Source organism: Misgurnus anguillicaudatus, chromosome 14 (genome assembly GCF_027580225.2).
Source record: "Misgurnus anguillicaudatus chromosome 14, ASM2758022v2, whole genome shotgun sequence".
Classification (NCBI taxonomy): domain Eukaryota; kingdom Metazoa; phylum Chordata; class Actinopteri; order Cypriniformes; family Cobitidae; genus Misgurnus; species Misgurnus anguillicaudatus.
The window spans coordinates 31,492,650-31,509,745 of record NC_073350.2 but is presented as its reverse complement, the minus strand read 5'-3'; the positions used below and the strand labels follow the sequence as shown (position 1 = coordinate 31,509,745).

The following is a 17,096-nucleotide window of genomic DNA, read 5'->3' as shown; positions in this document are numbered from 1 at the left end:
TTTGTTGCGGTGGACACTTGTTTAATATGCTGTAACCTTGATGAAATAATGCTGTTTAAGGCCAAAAACTGGAGCTCAGTGTTTTAGTGCTTCACCCAAAGTTGTTACCTGGTACATGTTCCTCTGCAAATCTGATGGACACAATGTAAGTTCCAGGTTCAGTAGGACAATATGAGACTCCACAGGTCCCATCATCCATATCTTCAGTCTGAATGTCCACCTTACTGGGACCCTCAATGGACAACGCCAAACCACCATAACCTACAAACAAAGTTATGACATTCAGAATTACACTAGACAACATGTACACATAAATACGAAAACAAGATGCATGAGAAAACACAAGCCTAAACCTCAATATGTGCTTTAAAGGGGACATTACACAAGACATTTTAAGATGTTAAATAAATCTTTGGTGTCCCAAGAGTACGTATGTGAAGGTGTAGCTCAAAATACCATATAGATCATTTAGTATAACATGTTAAAATTGATACTTTGTAGGTGTGAGCAAAAATTTGCATTTTGGGTGTGTCCTTTAAAATGCAAATGAGCTGATTTCTGCACTAAATGGCAGTGTCGTGATTGAATAGTGCAAATTAAGGGGTGGTATTATCCCCTTCTGACATCACAAGGAGAGCCAAATTTCAATGATCTATTTTTTTTTTCACATGCTTGCAGAGAAATTAAGTTACTGGGTTGATCTTTTTCACATTTTCTAGGTTGATAGAAGCACTGGATCCAAATATAGCACTTAAACATAGAAAAAGTCCCTTTATTCATACAGTACAATTAGTCATGAAATAATCTTCTGTGGCACCAATTAAGTCTATTTTCATTCTCATTTGCACCCATGAGCCTCTTTTCAGTTAAGTCAATTTGAGAGCTAGAAAAAACATCATTAAGATCCAGACGTTTTGGCAGGAAAGGTTCATGTAGCACTTACGTACTTCATAATGATGGAATATAGGCCTCTGGAGATGGTTTGAAAAAGGTCAATTTAACAGCGTTATTGTGAATATTTTTGTCAAGAAGAAATAGAAACCAGAAACACATTCTGATAAAACCCTTTAAAACAAAAGCAGACAGCTGCATTGCTCACAAGGAATGCTGGAAACTACCTGATGTCATCTTTAAACCCGCTTTCATTTCTGGGAAACATAGTTGGGTTTTGTTAATGCTAGCAAGAAGAAAAGTTTGGTTTTCTTCAAGTTTCTAGGATTAAGGCTACAGAAATTCATGGCATCCGAATGGTGCGTTCACACCAGACGCGGAAGAGGTGGCAAGTGTGAGTGATTTACATTTTAAGTCAATGCAAAGACGCGAATAGGCATCCTGCGGCGTGAATTGAGCGTTGACGCATGAGCCACACAAGTTAAAAAATCTGAACTTTTCGCGCCGCGTTAACCAATCAGGAGCTTGCTCTAGCAGTGATGTGATTACAGGAGCCAGCGGAGGCAGAAAAACAAAACAACAGCAATCATCATCGCTATAAGAGACATCTTCGTACTTTTACAGGAATTAAAAGGATCTTGTTTGCAAGAAAGTGAGTGAGGAGGTCGAACAATCTGGTAAGTTTACTTAATTTGAGCTATATAAGCCCCTCCCATGACGCGAATTTACTTATGAATGTCTCGAATGACTAGAATTTTACGGGCGAATGAAGCTAGTAAACTCAAAATGTTCAAGAGTCCAATTACGCGCGAATAGTTTTTGCCGCCTTTTCCGCGTCTGGTGTGAATGCACAGTTAAAACGACATTTCTTATTTTGTAGTTTTAAAGTAGTTCAAACTTGTCTACATTAGTGCATTTTGTCACTACGTTGTCTCACACGACAATGACGACGACATGTTTGTCATATGGCGGGAACCGTAGCTTCTCTATGCGTTTCGAAAGGGAGGGGTGAGCTCTGGACTGAGCCATTGGTTGCAATTCACAATCTCACTGCTAGATACCGCAAAAAACTACACAGTGGCCCTTTAACTCTTTCGCCGCCACTGACAAGATATCTCGTCAATTATGAGAAAACACTTCCCCGCCAATGACGATATTTTCCGTCTTTCCGCAATACCGCTATTATCCACAAGGTGGCGTACTTCCGCAACTTATACAACCCGGAAGTAGCGCCTCACGTGAAAGAGAAAGAACTCCTGTGTATGTTTTAAAGATCGATCTGCATCTGATTTCTATCAAAAGTCCTTCACAAAAATTGAATTATTTCAGATTTTTGCTCAAAATTGAGTGTTTTTGAAGAAACCTACCCATATTTGAGAGGTGATTACAAGAGAAATAATGAAGGTAGGATGAAACGGTTTGTTTTGTTTTGTTCTTTCATCTGATATATTGTTTGTTTATATATTTAAAGAAGAACATTTTCTGGAAGGCATTAAACTTTTGTGAAAATCATGAAAAATGCTGGCGCTGGCTGGCAACTTTTTTTTTAAACGCTGGCGGGGAAAGAGTTAAATACAAAAATGAAAGCTAAAAAAAGCTCAGTACACAATATAAAGACTTTGGTTTCTCTTCTAAATGGAAGCCTATGAATATATAAAATACATTTAAATCCAAGTGTTGAGTCAACATCAATATCAATGCATGTCTTCGCAAACACCAATGATTTAAATACTGAAAATGTTCCTCACCAGCTTCTCGTGTGTCCACAACAAAGTCTGACATCTCAAAAGTGCTTCCCTCTACCAGACCCTGACCGGAGACTTTCACTCTGCTGGCGTCTCCGATCTCCGACTGGACCACCATAATAGTGATGGGGCTGTTTGCCACATGATGACCGTTCTTCTTGATGCTCACCAGGTGCTCTCCAACCTCTCTCGGGATGAAGGAGATCCCTAAACCGCAGATGAACCCGTGTCATCAGAGTTCACAGACATGCATTGAGAATCTAGGATGCACGCTTACCGATGTGGTTGTTGGGTTGCCTCTTCAGCAAACAGGGTTCATCGCGGCCTGAAGGAGCTTTGATGCTCGAGGTGAGAAGACTGAGGTCGGTCTCATTGATGTCTAGGGAGAAATCTGCAGCTGAGCCGAGTTTCACCTGAGACTTTCTCTTGTTATCTTCTGCACAGAAAAAAAAACACATCGAGTTGTTGACCATAGAGACTTAAAAAAAGTAGTGACGCAAATGCTTCAGTGCCTCACCAGTGATCCGGGCAGTAAAAGGACTTCCTGCGATGTGTTTGTCATTGTATCGGACGAGTATGTTGTAGTCTCCAGGCAGTGTGGGCAGGTACGTGACTGTACAGGTACCGTCTTTATTGTCAACACAATTGATCTCCGCCTTGGATGGACCTTCGATGGCCAGATCGAGACCACCTGACAATGCAAAAAACAAAGTCAGTGTCACTTTGTTGTTGACGTATCACCCAAAGCGATGTGTAAGTGTGTAATGTGTGTTTGTATGGTACATACCCTCAGACGCATCTTCGGTAAGGATGGTGAACATTGCAGTTTTGTGGGCGGTCCCGTAGACCAGACCCGGTCCGTATGCGCTAACATTGGGGCTATTTGAATGGTTGACATAGAATTGCAGAGGACTCTCTGATAGAAACAAACACATAAATGATAGATTTTATAAGATTAACAATAGGAAACAATAACAATTGTATTACGAGGAAGAAGAGGTTAGTAATTTTCCATCTTCCCTTGAGTTAAACATTTGATTCTTACCATTTTGGAATCCATTCAGCTGATCTCCGGGTCTGGTGCTACCACTTTTAGCATAGCTTAGCACAATCCATTGAATCGGATTAGTCCATTAGCATTGCATTAAAAAATAACCAAAGAGTTTTGATATTTTTCCTATTTAAAATTTGTCTCTTCTGTAGTTACATCGTGTATAAGACTGACAGAAAATTAAAAGTTGTGATTTTCTAGGCAGATATGGCTAGGAACTATAATCTCATTCTGGTGTAATAATCAAGGACTTTGCTGCTGTAACATGGCTGCAGCAGGCGTAGTGATATTACGCAGCAGCCGAAAATAGTCCCCTTGGTAACTTTCAATAGCTGGGGACTATTTTCGGGCACTACGTAATATCACTACGCCTGCTGCAGCCATGTGACAGCAGCAAAGTCCTTGATTATTACGCCAGAATAAGAGTATAATTACTAGACATTTTGGCCTAGAAAATCGCAACTTTTAACTCTAAAATTTCCTTCGGTCTTGGTGCACGGTGTAACTACAGAGGAGTCGAGTTTTGAGTAGGAAAAATATCGAAACTCTTTGGTTGTTTTTTGGCGCGATGCTGGTGGTCTAGTCAGATTCAGTGGATTATGCTAAGCTATGCCAAAAGTGGCAGCGCCAGGCCCGGAGATCAGCCGAATGGACTCCAAAACGCAAAAATCAAATGTTTAACTCCAGGGGAGCTGGAAAATGAGCATATTTTTAAAAAAAGGTTAACTTTAAAATAAAAGCTGCCTGGTCAATGAGATCTCTTTGTACAGTAATGTTTAAAATGTTATGAAGCAGTTACTCCTAACTGTAATGGATCAGATCAGGTAACACAAGTTCATTGTTCATTCTGGTGATGACAGGACATCCTGTCGCTCTTAACATAATGATTCGCTTATGTAACTTCTCCTTTGTGCTGTTTTTGGAGTATAAAAGAAACCAAATGAGGCTTGACTATCACATTCATGCTATATTGACTGAGCTTACGATGATTCTAGACTGTGGCAATAAAACCAGAAACTCCAGCCAGAGAAACAAGCAGCAACACGAGAATCTGAACTCAACACAGATTCCTCACGGCTGATGTCACCCTGAGATCTCTCAACACAATAAATAAATCAGTCCTGATGTTTAATCCGCCCTCAGTAGACATCAATTTATTCAAAACCTTTCAAAAGTCTGCTGTAGCTCAACTGGTACGGCATTGCATTAGCAACACAAAAGACATGGATTTGATTCTCAGGAACCGGACACATAACATGTATACTATAAATGCACTTTGGTTAAAGGGATAGTTCACCAAAAAAATGAAAATTCTGTCATTATTTACTGACCCTCATGTTGTTACAAACCTGTATAAATTTCTTTGTTTTGATGAACACAAAGGAAGATATTTTGAGGAATACTTACATAGTGTTTACTTGCACAGTAGTAAAAAAGAATACTATGGAAGTAAATGGGGTCCACAAACGGTTTGGTTACACACATTTTTCAAAATATCTTCCTTTTGTGGACTCTTAGAGACAAAAGTTGCACTTAATCTTAATCTTTTCCTGGACATTTTGTTTTTATAGTTTGTCAGATATTATTATGTATCATCATAGGATTAGCAAGCAATACAATGATTATCGGATGCATCGTGTGACGCAAGCTTATGCATAAACAGCATGAATACACTGCAAAAAATGATTTTCAAGAAAAAGTTTTCTTAGTATTTTTGTCTTGTTTTCAATAAAAATATCTAAAAATTCTTAAATGAAGATGCTTTTTCTTGATGAGCAAAACGACCCAAAAAAATAAGTCTAGTTTTTAGACAAAAAATATCAAATTTAAGTGATTTTGTGCATAAAACAAGCAACAAAATCTTGAACATTTTTCTTAAACACTAAATTCAAGAAATATTCAAGAAAAATTTGCTTAGCCCATTGTCAGATTTTTTTGCTTGTTTTATGCACAAAATCACTTAAATTTGATATTTTAGTCTAAAAATAGACTTATTTTCATGGGTCATTTTGCTCATCAAGAAAAAGCATCTTAATTTAATTTTTTTAGATATTTTTACTGAAAACAAGACAAAAATACTATTTTTTTTATTTTTTTTTTTGCAGTGTACTGTGCTAAATTTGTTAACTTATCACTGTCCATTTGTGTTCTACCAAAAAGGTCAGATGGGTTTGAAAATTACAAGATTTTTATATGAACTTTTCCATTCCAAAGCTTCAAGCAGGTTAGTGTGTTTGTTAAAGGCGATTCCTGATTCTTACCTGGAATGTGTGCCCCGTTGTATTTTATGTGCATTTCATGGAGTCCCGCCTCTGTGGGTGCGTACTTCACAGTCACTGTCCCGTCTTTGTTATCAACAATCTCAGGCTGAGCCGTTTTACCTGACGGCATGTGAACCTCACCTGCAGAAACACATGAAGGGTCATCATCATCATCATCATCATCATCATCATCATCATCATCATCATCATCATCATATTACAGGTCAATGAGTTATAGGTAATAAGTTATGAGTAAACCCCAAATAAACATGTTCAGGTCACATTTTACCCTAAAATTAAAAATCGCTTAACTGCAAGTGTGTGAGTGTGTGGTTTTATAACTTTACACCCTTCAAAGTACATTTCATAGTCAATAAATAGATGTCTTAAAGGGGTCATAGCGTAAAAATCTGACTATCTGCTATAATTTGGTTCCCAGTGTTATCAACCTAGAAAATGTGAAAAAGATCAACCCAGTAACGTAATTTGGGTAAGCCATATTTTTGCAAGCATTGCAATCAGTGTTTGCATTTCATCAGCTCATTCGCATTTTAAAGGACATCAAAAACGGCACATTTTTCTATGACCTACAAAATGGGAATTTTAACATGCTTTAATAAATTATCTGTGGAGTATTTTAAGCTAAAACTTCACATAAGCACTCAGGAGACACAAAATACTTATTTTACATCTTTAAATATGACCCCTTTAATTCAGGCTAATTTGTTTTCTGGAAAATGCCTGGTCTCACCTGTGATTTCACCCTTTCTTAACGTGAAGGGTATCACCATATCGAAAGGTCTGTACCCCGTTCCATTCACACTGTTTACTGGCATATATGAACCATCTGTAACCTACAACAAGACAAGACATTTGAATAAATGACGGTACAATAACAGCTTTCTGTCAAATACATTCACTTGAATGAGTAAATCTGTGCGATCCATTGTGAAAGCCACAGATCTGTGGGGAGGAAGAGACATTAAAAGCTCAATGAATCAGCCCCAGCAGAAACAAATGGGTGTTAAACATGAAGAACAGAAGGGGGTGAGACAGGACGACTGTGAGAGGTCCACCAGCACACCTGATGAAGCAGAAGATCTCAGACTTTCTGGAAATAAAAACAAATGAGGTAGAAAATACCCAGAACCACAGGAAGACAGCGAGAAGAAAGATGATGTTGCTGGTGACCAGTGGTCGATCGATGGGATTCTGGCCAATGGTGATATTTAGTTCAACTGGCCAATAAAAGATCAATAAAACACAAATGAAATGACAGTAAAAGGGAAGACGAAAAAGAAAATTGGTGAAACTAAAACTTTTATTGTGCAGATTATTTATGAATATAAATATTTTTCCAAGTACTTAAAACGGTATGAGGCATATGTGAACCTCAACCACAAAACCAGTCATAAGGGTCTTTTTATTATTGAGATTTATACATCTTATTTATTAAGCTTTTAAAAGCTTCCCATTGACTTATGGTTTGTTAGGATAGGGCAGTATTTGGTTGATACACAAGTATTTGAAAATCTGGAATTTGAGGGTGCAAAAAAAATCTAAATATTGAGATAATCGCCTCTAAAGTTGTCCAAAAGAAGTCCATAGCAACTGCATCCACAAAATAAAGTTTTGATATATTAACGATAGAAAATGTACAAAATATCTTTACTTTTGGCATAAAAAATTTATCATTTTGACGCATACAATGTATCGTTGGCTATTGCTATAAATGAAGAGTTTGGTTTCGAAACGCAAAAAATCCACTTTGACTAATTTTGGTAAAAATGTGTTTTCTATACCAAGAAAGTGACAAGATGAAAACCACTATTTTCTGTTACAAACTTTCACATCTTTAGGTTATAAAAACATAAAAAAATTAAAATCCATAATTTATAAAAAAAAATACTTTTATTCCGCAAAATGCAATAAATCCATGACAAGTTTTTTATTTCAAAATGCTATAAATCTATTGAATCAATATATAAATGTGGCGAGTGCCACTCACGTAAATTATTCGATTTTGATGGCTTACGTCACAGAAATCACCACAGGTTTATCAATGGCATCAAAAGTATTATTTTGTTTTTGTTTGTTTGTTGATCATGAAGTACAAAGTAGATGAGGAAAACTAGGATTTTGTGTGTATTCAAAGCGGCAACATTACAATGCGTGGAATGGTGCGCTGTGATTGGTTAAGCGGAATTTATTGCATTCTGCAGAGAAGGAGAACGGGCGTTTGTCGTGTTTTGGAAAAAAGGGATAAAAGATGACGGAATAACATGGCGGATATCGGATTTTATATACAAAATAAACAAAATCCAAAAATCATCTGATAAATCTTTTCAATTCAAATTCCTATTCAAAAAGTACTGTGAGGTGTCAGATCCGCAGTACATTTTTTAAACCCTCGACCACAATACCATACTTAAGGAGCATAGTTTATAGAAATAGCTAACATATATATCGGCAACTGTAATATATCGATCTATCATTATTGCTGACTAGAAAATAAATCTCATTGACAGACCTGAATGATGATTTAACCGTTAATACATAATCTGCCCTCAAAGCAGTAAGCCATATTTTTAACATTCAAAATAATTTAGTTTGTCATCGTCATGGCATCACTAGTTAGTTTTGTAATAATCAGGAGTTCAATACAAAAACCAAAATCATTACCTGTAATACTTAAAATGTGATGTGGAAAAGTGAAGAAGCAGCAGAAATAAAAGTGTTTACCAAGTGTGTTTATCCAATGAATGTGTCACATCACGCTAAACATTAATATTAGGGCTGCAACAACTAATCGATAAAATCTACAATAATTGATTATGAAAATAATCAACAAATTTTATTATCGCTTCGTTGGTCTGTAACGTCACATGCTCCCGCAAAACTGTCGTATTGGACAGCAAATCTGCGTCTGTTTCATACATACAAACTAGCTTATTTATGGCTTAAAATATCAAAACATTTAATTAAAATTAAAAGTTAAAACTCATTTAGGTTTTATTTAGCTATAATAAGTGAAAAATCTAAGTGAATAGAGGTTTAGGTTTTTATCCGATTAGTCGATTAATCGAGAAAAATAATCATCCGATTAATCGATTATGAATATAGTTACAGCACTAGATAATTTATACATGTAAATCATGTTGTTATGTGCAATAAAATGTTTTGGTTTCAGTCTTTGCAGACTACAGGCTTTGAGGGCCGTGTGGCCGTCAAATTCTCCAGTTTCTCATGCTGTGGGTAAAACTGGAAGAGTGGAAAAGGAGTAAGAAAGTTAAAGAAAAAAAAATGAGAAAAGTTACAAGCCTGATGTTGTTATAAGTAACTGTATAGCATGCATATTTTCAACATTTAATGAGAAAAACAGGCTTGTAATGAAACTACTGTACACAAGACCACTACTGTAACCCTGCAGTATCGTATGATATAATAGTTCTGCGATGACTGACGCTAATGTCACAGTAATTAGCAATTTAAAACCTGTGTCCGCTCCAAATAAAAGCGTGACACTCTGGCTAAGAGCCGCTGTCTGCTTCTGTCATTATGAAATGAACTAGTGGGAAAACCAGAATGTGTACAAGTGTCCAAGACTAATTTAGCACAAAATACAAGACTCAATTCATGAACATAAAGAGGGGAGTCGACACAAATGAATGAGAAGAGAAAGGGGAGACCGAGTGGCGTGTGGAGACAGGAAGCTGGTGTTCAGTGCAAAAGCTAAAAGAGAAAAGTGACAGCAGTGAAGTGATGGGACGTCCCGGCAGGCACAGGCTGTGAGAATAAAGGACGAGATGTGTAATTTTGTACCCAGGGCTGGAAGCCGACGCCTGGTGCTGCGTTTTGCTGTTGGACTGACTGCTGTTGCATCATGGGAACTTCATCAGTTGCCTGGGAAACAATACGTGTAAAAGTTGAGATGAAGATGATTCAGGTCTAAAACAAACTCAAGTACACAAACGTTTGGCTGATGCATCGCAAGCACTCACTTGAGTTGTACACAATTAACATGTACTCTTTAAAGATAAAGCTAGAAGTATAGTCCTGTTTTTACAAATACGCAAGGGTTTGCATACAGCGTACTTAAATTTCGTCATTTGTCGCAATGAGCATGTGTCGAACGTTTGCGTAGACATAGGAGTCAAATAAACTATGCTTTGAAGGGCTGTGTGTTCAGTGTGCGCGTACAGTCCCGTACACGTAAAAAACTAAACTATACTCCGAGCTTAACAGAGTTACATTACAATTAGGGATGCACCCATACAAAATTTCTGTGTCGATACAAATGACTTCGAATAACATACACTGCTTTTTACTCGTTTCAATTAAATCAAATAATATGTTTTCAAATAATCGGTCAATGTCCGATAGTGTCAATACAGATTACTTCTAATTACATTTGCAGATACTGATAGATACCGAAAGTTTAGCTTTTTACTTATTTCAATCAAACAATCGGTCAACAGCCGATAGTGGGAAATGTGCGTTATTCATCCGATATCGAATAAAAACCGATATATCTGTGCATCCCTACTTATAATGTTTGATGTGCTGGATGTATTGTTGTTCAAACCTGCTTATAATGATAAAAATATTATACTTTGTAATGCACTAAGTTGCCAAACACATCAGCGTGGATTACATATTTGAGGTCTTTCCCATTCAAAACAATATTTTCAACATCAAGTGCGTTTTAAAATTGGTGCCTGTAAAATATCTGGAAATAAATCAGACACTTTCAATTTTTATTTTAACTACACTGCAAAAAATTACTTTGTATTTATGTCTTGTTTTTAGTATAATTTTTTTACCCCATTGGAAGATTTTTTTGCTTGTTTTAAGCACAAATTCACTTAAATTTTATGTTTTATGTATAAAAATTAGCTTTATTAAATAAGTCAATTTTTTGTCTAATCTAGATTTATTTTCTTATGTCATTTTTCTCATCAAGAAAATACATCTTAGTATTACAAAGAAAGTCATTTTTTGCAGTATAAAGCAGTGAAACACTGCAAAAAATGTCTTTCTTACTTAGTATTTTGTCTTTTTTTCAGTTAAAAATATCGAACAATTCTTAAATTAAGACGCTTTGTCTTGATGAGCAAAACGACCCAAGAAAATAAGTCCAGTTTTTAGACTAAATTTAAGTTATTTTGTGCATAAAACACGCAAAAAAAATCTGCCAATGGGGTAAGCAAAAAAATCTTGAACATTTTTCTTTAACACTAAATTCAAGAAAAAATATTTTTTGTGCTTGTTTTATACACAAAATCACTTCAATGTTATTTTTTTGGTCTAAAAACTATTATTTTCTTGGGTCATTTTGCTCATCAAGAAAAAGCATTTAATTTAAGAATGTTTAGATATTTTTTACTGAAAACAAGACAAAAATACTAAGAATTATTTTTCTTGAAAATAATTTTTTGCAGTGCATTTTCTTGACAAGCAAAATAACCTAAGAAAATAAGTCTAGTTTTTAAACAAAAAATATATACAATTTTAGTGAATTTGTGCTTAGAACAAGCAAAAATATATGCCAATAGCCGTAAGTTTATGCTAAATGCTTGCTACAGCAATGCTGAAAATTCATACTTACAGATTAATGACGTTTTGACGTACCTTGAAACATAATGATGTAGTATGAAATCGAGCATGCATTGCTAAGCCTGTTCAGCTTAAATCAAAACCTTACCCGCAATATATTACTGTACATGAAACCATGCTATCATTCATCTTGATAATGCAAAGAAATTACATCTTAATACATCAAGACCCCCTCAGAGCTCAGAAAATGAACTCCAGATGAGAAAATGACGACACAAAGCCCCAATCCTCTCAAACTAGCCCGTATCTATTGCATCTTCTTTAAAACCAACAGCACTTCAATATGGTTTCCCTTAAAAGAACAACAGAGATGTTGATCTCATCAGCGTCTGTTCCTCACCAGGACTCTGAAGGGACTCTTGGGAATGTTCTCTCCACCGAAGAGCACTTTAATTATGTAGGTTCCAGACTTTGGTGCCATGTAGTAGATATCAAAGGTCCCGTTTTCGTTCTCCATGACATCAGCTTCCACTTCAGTACCATCGGGAGTGACCACAATACAGGTGACTTTACCCTTTCCAGCACCCGTGGTGTCCACCAGAAATCCCACTTCCTCTCCGATGCCAATGGTTGGTCCGATGCCAGGTCCTACGGAGTATAAATCAGATGTCAAGGAATCGCCAAGGAATCCAAAGGGCACTTGAAAACCTTAAATGCACAGCTTTAATGCTTTCAGGGTTCCCACACCTTAGTTAACTTCAAATTCAAGGACCTTTCAAGGACTTGCCAGGTCTACTACCCTCAAATTCAAGGACTAAATGTGGGGACACATTTCAAGTGAGAGCAAGGTTACATTGTGTTATCCTTTAAGATACATTGTTACAGTTTCCTTTCGAGGGAACTCGTGCTGCGTGCTTCACTGCAGTGACACTTTGGGAACGCCTCCAGGGGTAAGTGCGTCTGAATGTGTATATCAAATTCAACCAATGGTGAGGCTTAACCACAAAGCCAGGGTGACGCGGGAGCCATGAAGTATATCGCTATCTGAAATATTGCCAAAGACGGCGTTACAGGGACGCAGGAAGTATGGCAAGGGAGACACAGTGTCTCGTTCCCTTCTCAGGGAACAACAGTTACATATGTGAACCCGAGACGTTTTCATGCGTCAAACACAACTTTGCAAAAAAGCATTTTGGTATTTAACATTCGCATACAGAATATAGAAGCATTTAAAGCGAACACGTGTGCTTAAAAAGTCTAGAATTTGTATGATATTATCCTTCACTACACAGGGAATATATGGATTTTTTTCTCAAAAAAAATTCTTGCGTAAAATAGATTCAAGGACTTTCAATGACCTGTATCTATGTATGTACATTTTCAAAAACTTCCCAGGGCCTTGAATTTCTATCCCCCAGATTCACAAACTTTCAAGGATTGTAAGGACCCGAAAGAACCCTGTGCTTTGAATAAAATGCTCCGTGGTAGGGCATTGCGTTAGCAGTGCAAAAGGTCATGGGTTCGAATCCAGGGAAAATACACGGGTGATTCTCACGAAACCATTGAAACACCACGGCACAAATGATTTTAGCTTTAAAATGTGTAATATATTAACATTAAAAAGCATCAGAATTAACACAATACTGTGTTCTACCTTGCACAATGTGTGATTTCAACATAAGAATTTATAATTGTAAATGTTATCTCATTTTCTGCTGAAATTCTCATTACCGCAATGTGTCTGGCTGTGTTTGAACATGCGTTATGTTGTAATTTAATCAAATTAACACAAAAATATTAAGAAAAAAAATAAATGGATGTTTTGCTAGACTACTTTAGATGACAGAAAAAATATTTACTGAATATTCATGTATAATAATAATGAAGAAAATTTAGGAAAATGATGTGTCCATGCCTGATGTTCTCATCCTCCGCAACACTTTTTGAGAACAGTTTAAGCACACATACAGAATTTTAATCAAGTTTGATTTTGAGTGACCAAGCACATGGACCAGTTACTTCAAGATGGCTACCAGGTAAGATCATTTTTTTACAGTTAATTTGCAATATTGTCTTGTCAGAATGCTTACACGACATTTTGATTATCATTACCGCAACAGATGCTTATTAAATGTTAATTTAATTAATAGAAGCATAATACTTTGATTTTAAATGCATGTGCAGAATCTCCAAATTATGTTCTTTCAGGTTTGTCATGTCATTTTGAAAATATGTCAGTGTTGATGTTTTCTGACTGTTGCGGTAATGAGATTTTTTAGGACTAATTTTTTAAATTATGTTACAAAAAGTGTTAAATGATAAGTAAAAGTTTTTAAATTAATGCTCCCATTTACCCCAGACTTTGTTTTTCAATGTCTGGTGGGAAAAAAGTAAATTTAAGCAATTTTTACATTTTCATGCTTGACATTTTTAAAACCAAGTTTTCGTGAGAATCACCCACACATATTGATAAAAATTGCTTTGGATAAAAGCGTCTGCCAAATGCATAAATGTAAAATGAATTGCATCAATGTTAATCAGATGAGAGATTTTTCTCAGTCAAAACAATATTCTGGTCATTTGTGTAGGGGTGTTTCTAAATATTTGTTAATAAAAAAAATCAAACATTATTAGTTTTTATTTAAACTAAACCAGTAAAATTACTTTTCTGTCAGATTAACCACAATACTCTCACATACGTTTATTTTTACCTAAAAATAAACAGTAAATAAAGTCGTACCTGTGACAGTACACTTGCTGGCGTCGCCTGAAGCAGATGCTCGAACCCGATATGGAGAAGTTGTGATCTCATCACCGCCATATTTGATCACAATAGTGTAGCGACCCACCCGATCCGGCACGTAGGACACTTTGTAGGTTCCATCCCGGCTGTCCTGAACGTCGACTTTCTTGGGTTTTCCATCTGGGTCCTGGAAAACATGAAAATCATTAAGAGAGGTTCCTGTCGGAAGAGTCAAGAGATGAGCTGAGAGGAAAACGGAGCCAGAATTTTCCTGCCAAAAAAACCTCTAAGATTCCCAGATGGGAAAAGGAGAATGAAGTAGATCCTAGGCAGTAAAACCGCTATAACCACACGAAACATTACTATCTACCGGACAGTAAAAATATAGAAGCAAGAGATTCATTTTCCTAATGAAGATTAAAAAGATGCCATTGCCAACCTAAAAACAGTTTGGCTTTTCTTACAAAAGATTGATCTCTCTCTTAAACTGTCGTGTTTATGTTGGAGACATTTGGAGTCTAAAACTCGGGTCATAATGAAAGCAATCCCGGTTCTTGTCTTGTGGTAATAATGGAAGGCTTGGGCAGGAATGACTCCAAAGTATGACCCAATAATATGTTGTAACCAGGAAACAAGATGAATAAGAAATAAATGTTGCAATATGCTACTATATGACACTTGTGAATCTTCATCAATCTTTTAAAGCAAGTCAATAACTGTCAGATCGAAACCAAATGTGGTGTTATAAGTTTGTTGGCTGATTAAAACCATATTCAAACTCACTTTCACTTTATGAAGTCACTTTATGAAGTCATATTATACATATTTCCCCGATGTCTGCTTATAACTTCACCACATCCAAAAACGCACAATAGCGGTCTTTAATTTTCCATTTTTAGTCGCAATACACCAAACAGTGCATCAAACTCTTACAGTAAACAAAAATAAACACAGATTTGAAACATTCAGTCATGTTGAAGGACTCACAGTGATTTGGACAGACATCTGGCCCTCTCCGGCATCTTTAGCATCAATGGTGAACTCCACAGGAAAGCTGGCCGGGATGCCTGTGGTGAGTCCGGGGCCGCTGGCACGAACTTTACTGGCATCATGAGTGGGCTGAACGCGGAGCTTGAATGGGCTGAAACAGATGTTTGAAGAATTGGTTAAGTCGCCTCTGTGATGACTATATTCATTTATTTTTAAGCAGTGTTTTATTTATATACCTGCGTGAAACGTCTTCATCTGCATATTTGACTGCTACAGAATAAGATCCCTCAACAGATGGTGTGTAGGCAACGGTGTGTGTGCCATCCCCATTGTCTTTAATATCAACCGGTTCAGCCACACCTACAAACAAGAACTTATTTTTATATAGGAGCCCTGCATTCATTACAAATTCATTTCTACATCAATTCTCCTTTTATCTTCTTCTAAGGTTTTAGTCGTTATAGTACAACCTCATACACAAACCCTGAATCTTTGTATACGTTCGCAAAGGTTTTACCTTTCGGTCCCGTCACGGACACAGAGAGAGGAGCTACACCGGCTTTACTACAGTCCACAGTGAAGGATTGAGGGATTTTAGCCCGCACACCAGATCCGACTCCGGGTCCAGATATCTTCACCTTACTGGGGTCCACAACATCCTTTACAGGAACCTTAAAAGGACTTCCTGTGAAATAAACAAAAAAAAAAATATTTTTTTTAAATGGACATCATTTACTTTGAACTTTTGTACTAATGCCCGTGCCATTTAAATGGTGTGCTATGGGTAAGACAGTTAAATTATGTTTATGCATAAAAACATGTTTTATTGAGTGTATTTATTGTCCACTAGTCCAAAATAAGATGTCATTTAGTATACTGAGCCTCTAAACATCACCTTCGTCAAAAATGAGATAACTGAGATAAAATGAGATATTAACCGAATGCACTGAGCATGTATTACATTATGGGCCGGTTTCCCGTACGGGCCATATCCTAGTCCCCGATTAAAATGCATGTCTGAGCTGCCTTAATTTAAAACACATTGCACTAATATATGTTAAGATATGTCAATGTCAATGTCAGGCTGAGTACCAAAACACACTTGTAGCCAATCAGCAGTAAGGGGCGTGTCTACTAACCAACATCATTACCTTGGTTGCGTATGTGTGGGGCGGGGCTATCAAAAGAAGGTCCAGATTTTTTTGGGGTAGGTGCATGTTTGTTTAGGTGATTTCGAATGTCAACATTGGCTTTCAGAGATCATGGACCCTGCCTTTAAATGTCCTAATATAACTAAGACCTAGTCCTGGATCTAAACCCTGTCTGGGAAACTGCTCAAAATGTTCATTAAATACTTTCTCGTCAAATCTGCTTAATCTCGGCCTCAAGCCATTCAGAAGTACCGTTTTGTTGGCAAAATCCATTAAAAAGCAAAATGATTTTTCAGTCCTCAAATTGCATGGAAAACGAACTGAATGAAAAAAGGCGCGCATACACTGCAAAAAAAAAATGACTTTCTTACTTAGTATTTTTGTCTCTTTTTCAGTAAAAATATCTCAGAATTATTAAATTAAGTTGTATTTTCTTGATGAAGAAAATACATCTAGTTTTTAGATAAAAAATATAAACTTTAAATAAATTAGTGATTAAAACAAGCAAAAATAATCAGCAAAATGGAATAAGAATTTTCTTTTTAAATAAGTTTACACTGCAAAAAATGATTTTCAAGAAATCAATTTCTTAGTATTTTTGTCTTGTTTTCAGTCAAAAGATCTAAAAATTCTTAAATTAAGATGCCTTTTTTGATGAAAAAACGACCCAAGAAAATAAGTCTATTTTTTAGACCAAAAATATCAAAT

The 17,096-nt window shown here is 36.4% G+C and overlaps 1 protein-coding gene across 2 annotated transcripts in view; it reads right to left on the bottom strand.

The window, feature by feature from the left end:
* flnba (filamin B a) overlaps positions 1–17,096 on the bottom strand; it is a 116,200-nt gene that overhangs the window by 26,021 nt on the left and 73,083 nt on the right. The window contains exons 24-36 of one of the 2 annotated variants that reach the window (XM_073876323.1): positions 15,755–15,922; positions 15,474–15,597; positions 15,235–15,388; positions 14,245–14,434; positions 11,905–12,152; positions 9,771–9,851; positions 6,700–6,802; positions 5,949–6,089; positions 3,424–3,552; positions 3,154–3,327; positions 2,914–3,072; positions 2,640–2,843; positions 109–261 (exon numbers count right to left, since the gene is read on the bottom strand). In XM_073876323.1, the coding sequence (XP_073732424.1) occupies positions 109–261; positions 2,640–2,843; positions 2,914–3,072; positions 3,154–3,327; positions 3,424–3,552; positions 5,949–6,089; positions 6,700–6,802; positions 9,771–9,851; positions 11,905–12,152; positions 14,245–14,434; positions 15,235–15,388; positions 15,474–15,597; positions 15,755–15,922 (2,028 nt within the window). The remainder of the gene's footprint in view (positions 1–108; positions 262–2,639; positions 2,844–2,913; positions 3,073–3,153; positions 3,328–3,423; positions 3,553–5,948; positions 6,090–6,699; positions 6,803–9,770; positions 9,852–11,904; positions 12,153–14,244; positions 14,435–15,234; positions 15,389–15,473; positions 15,598–15,754; positions 15,923–17,096) is intronic. The other variant, XM_073876324.1, reaches the window with a different exon arrangement.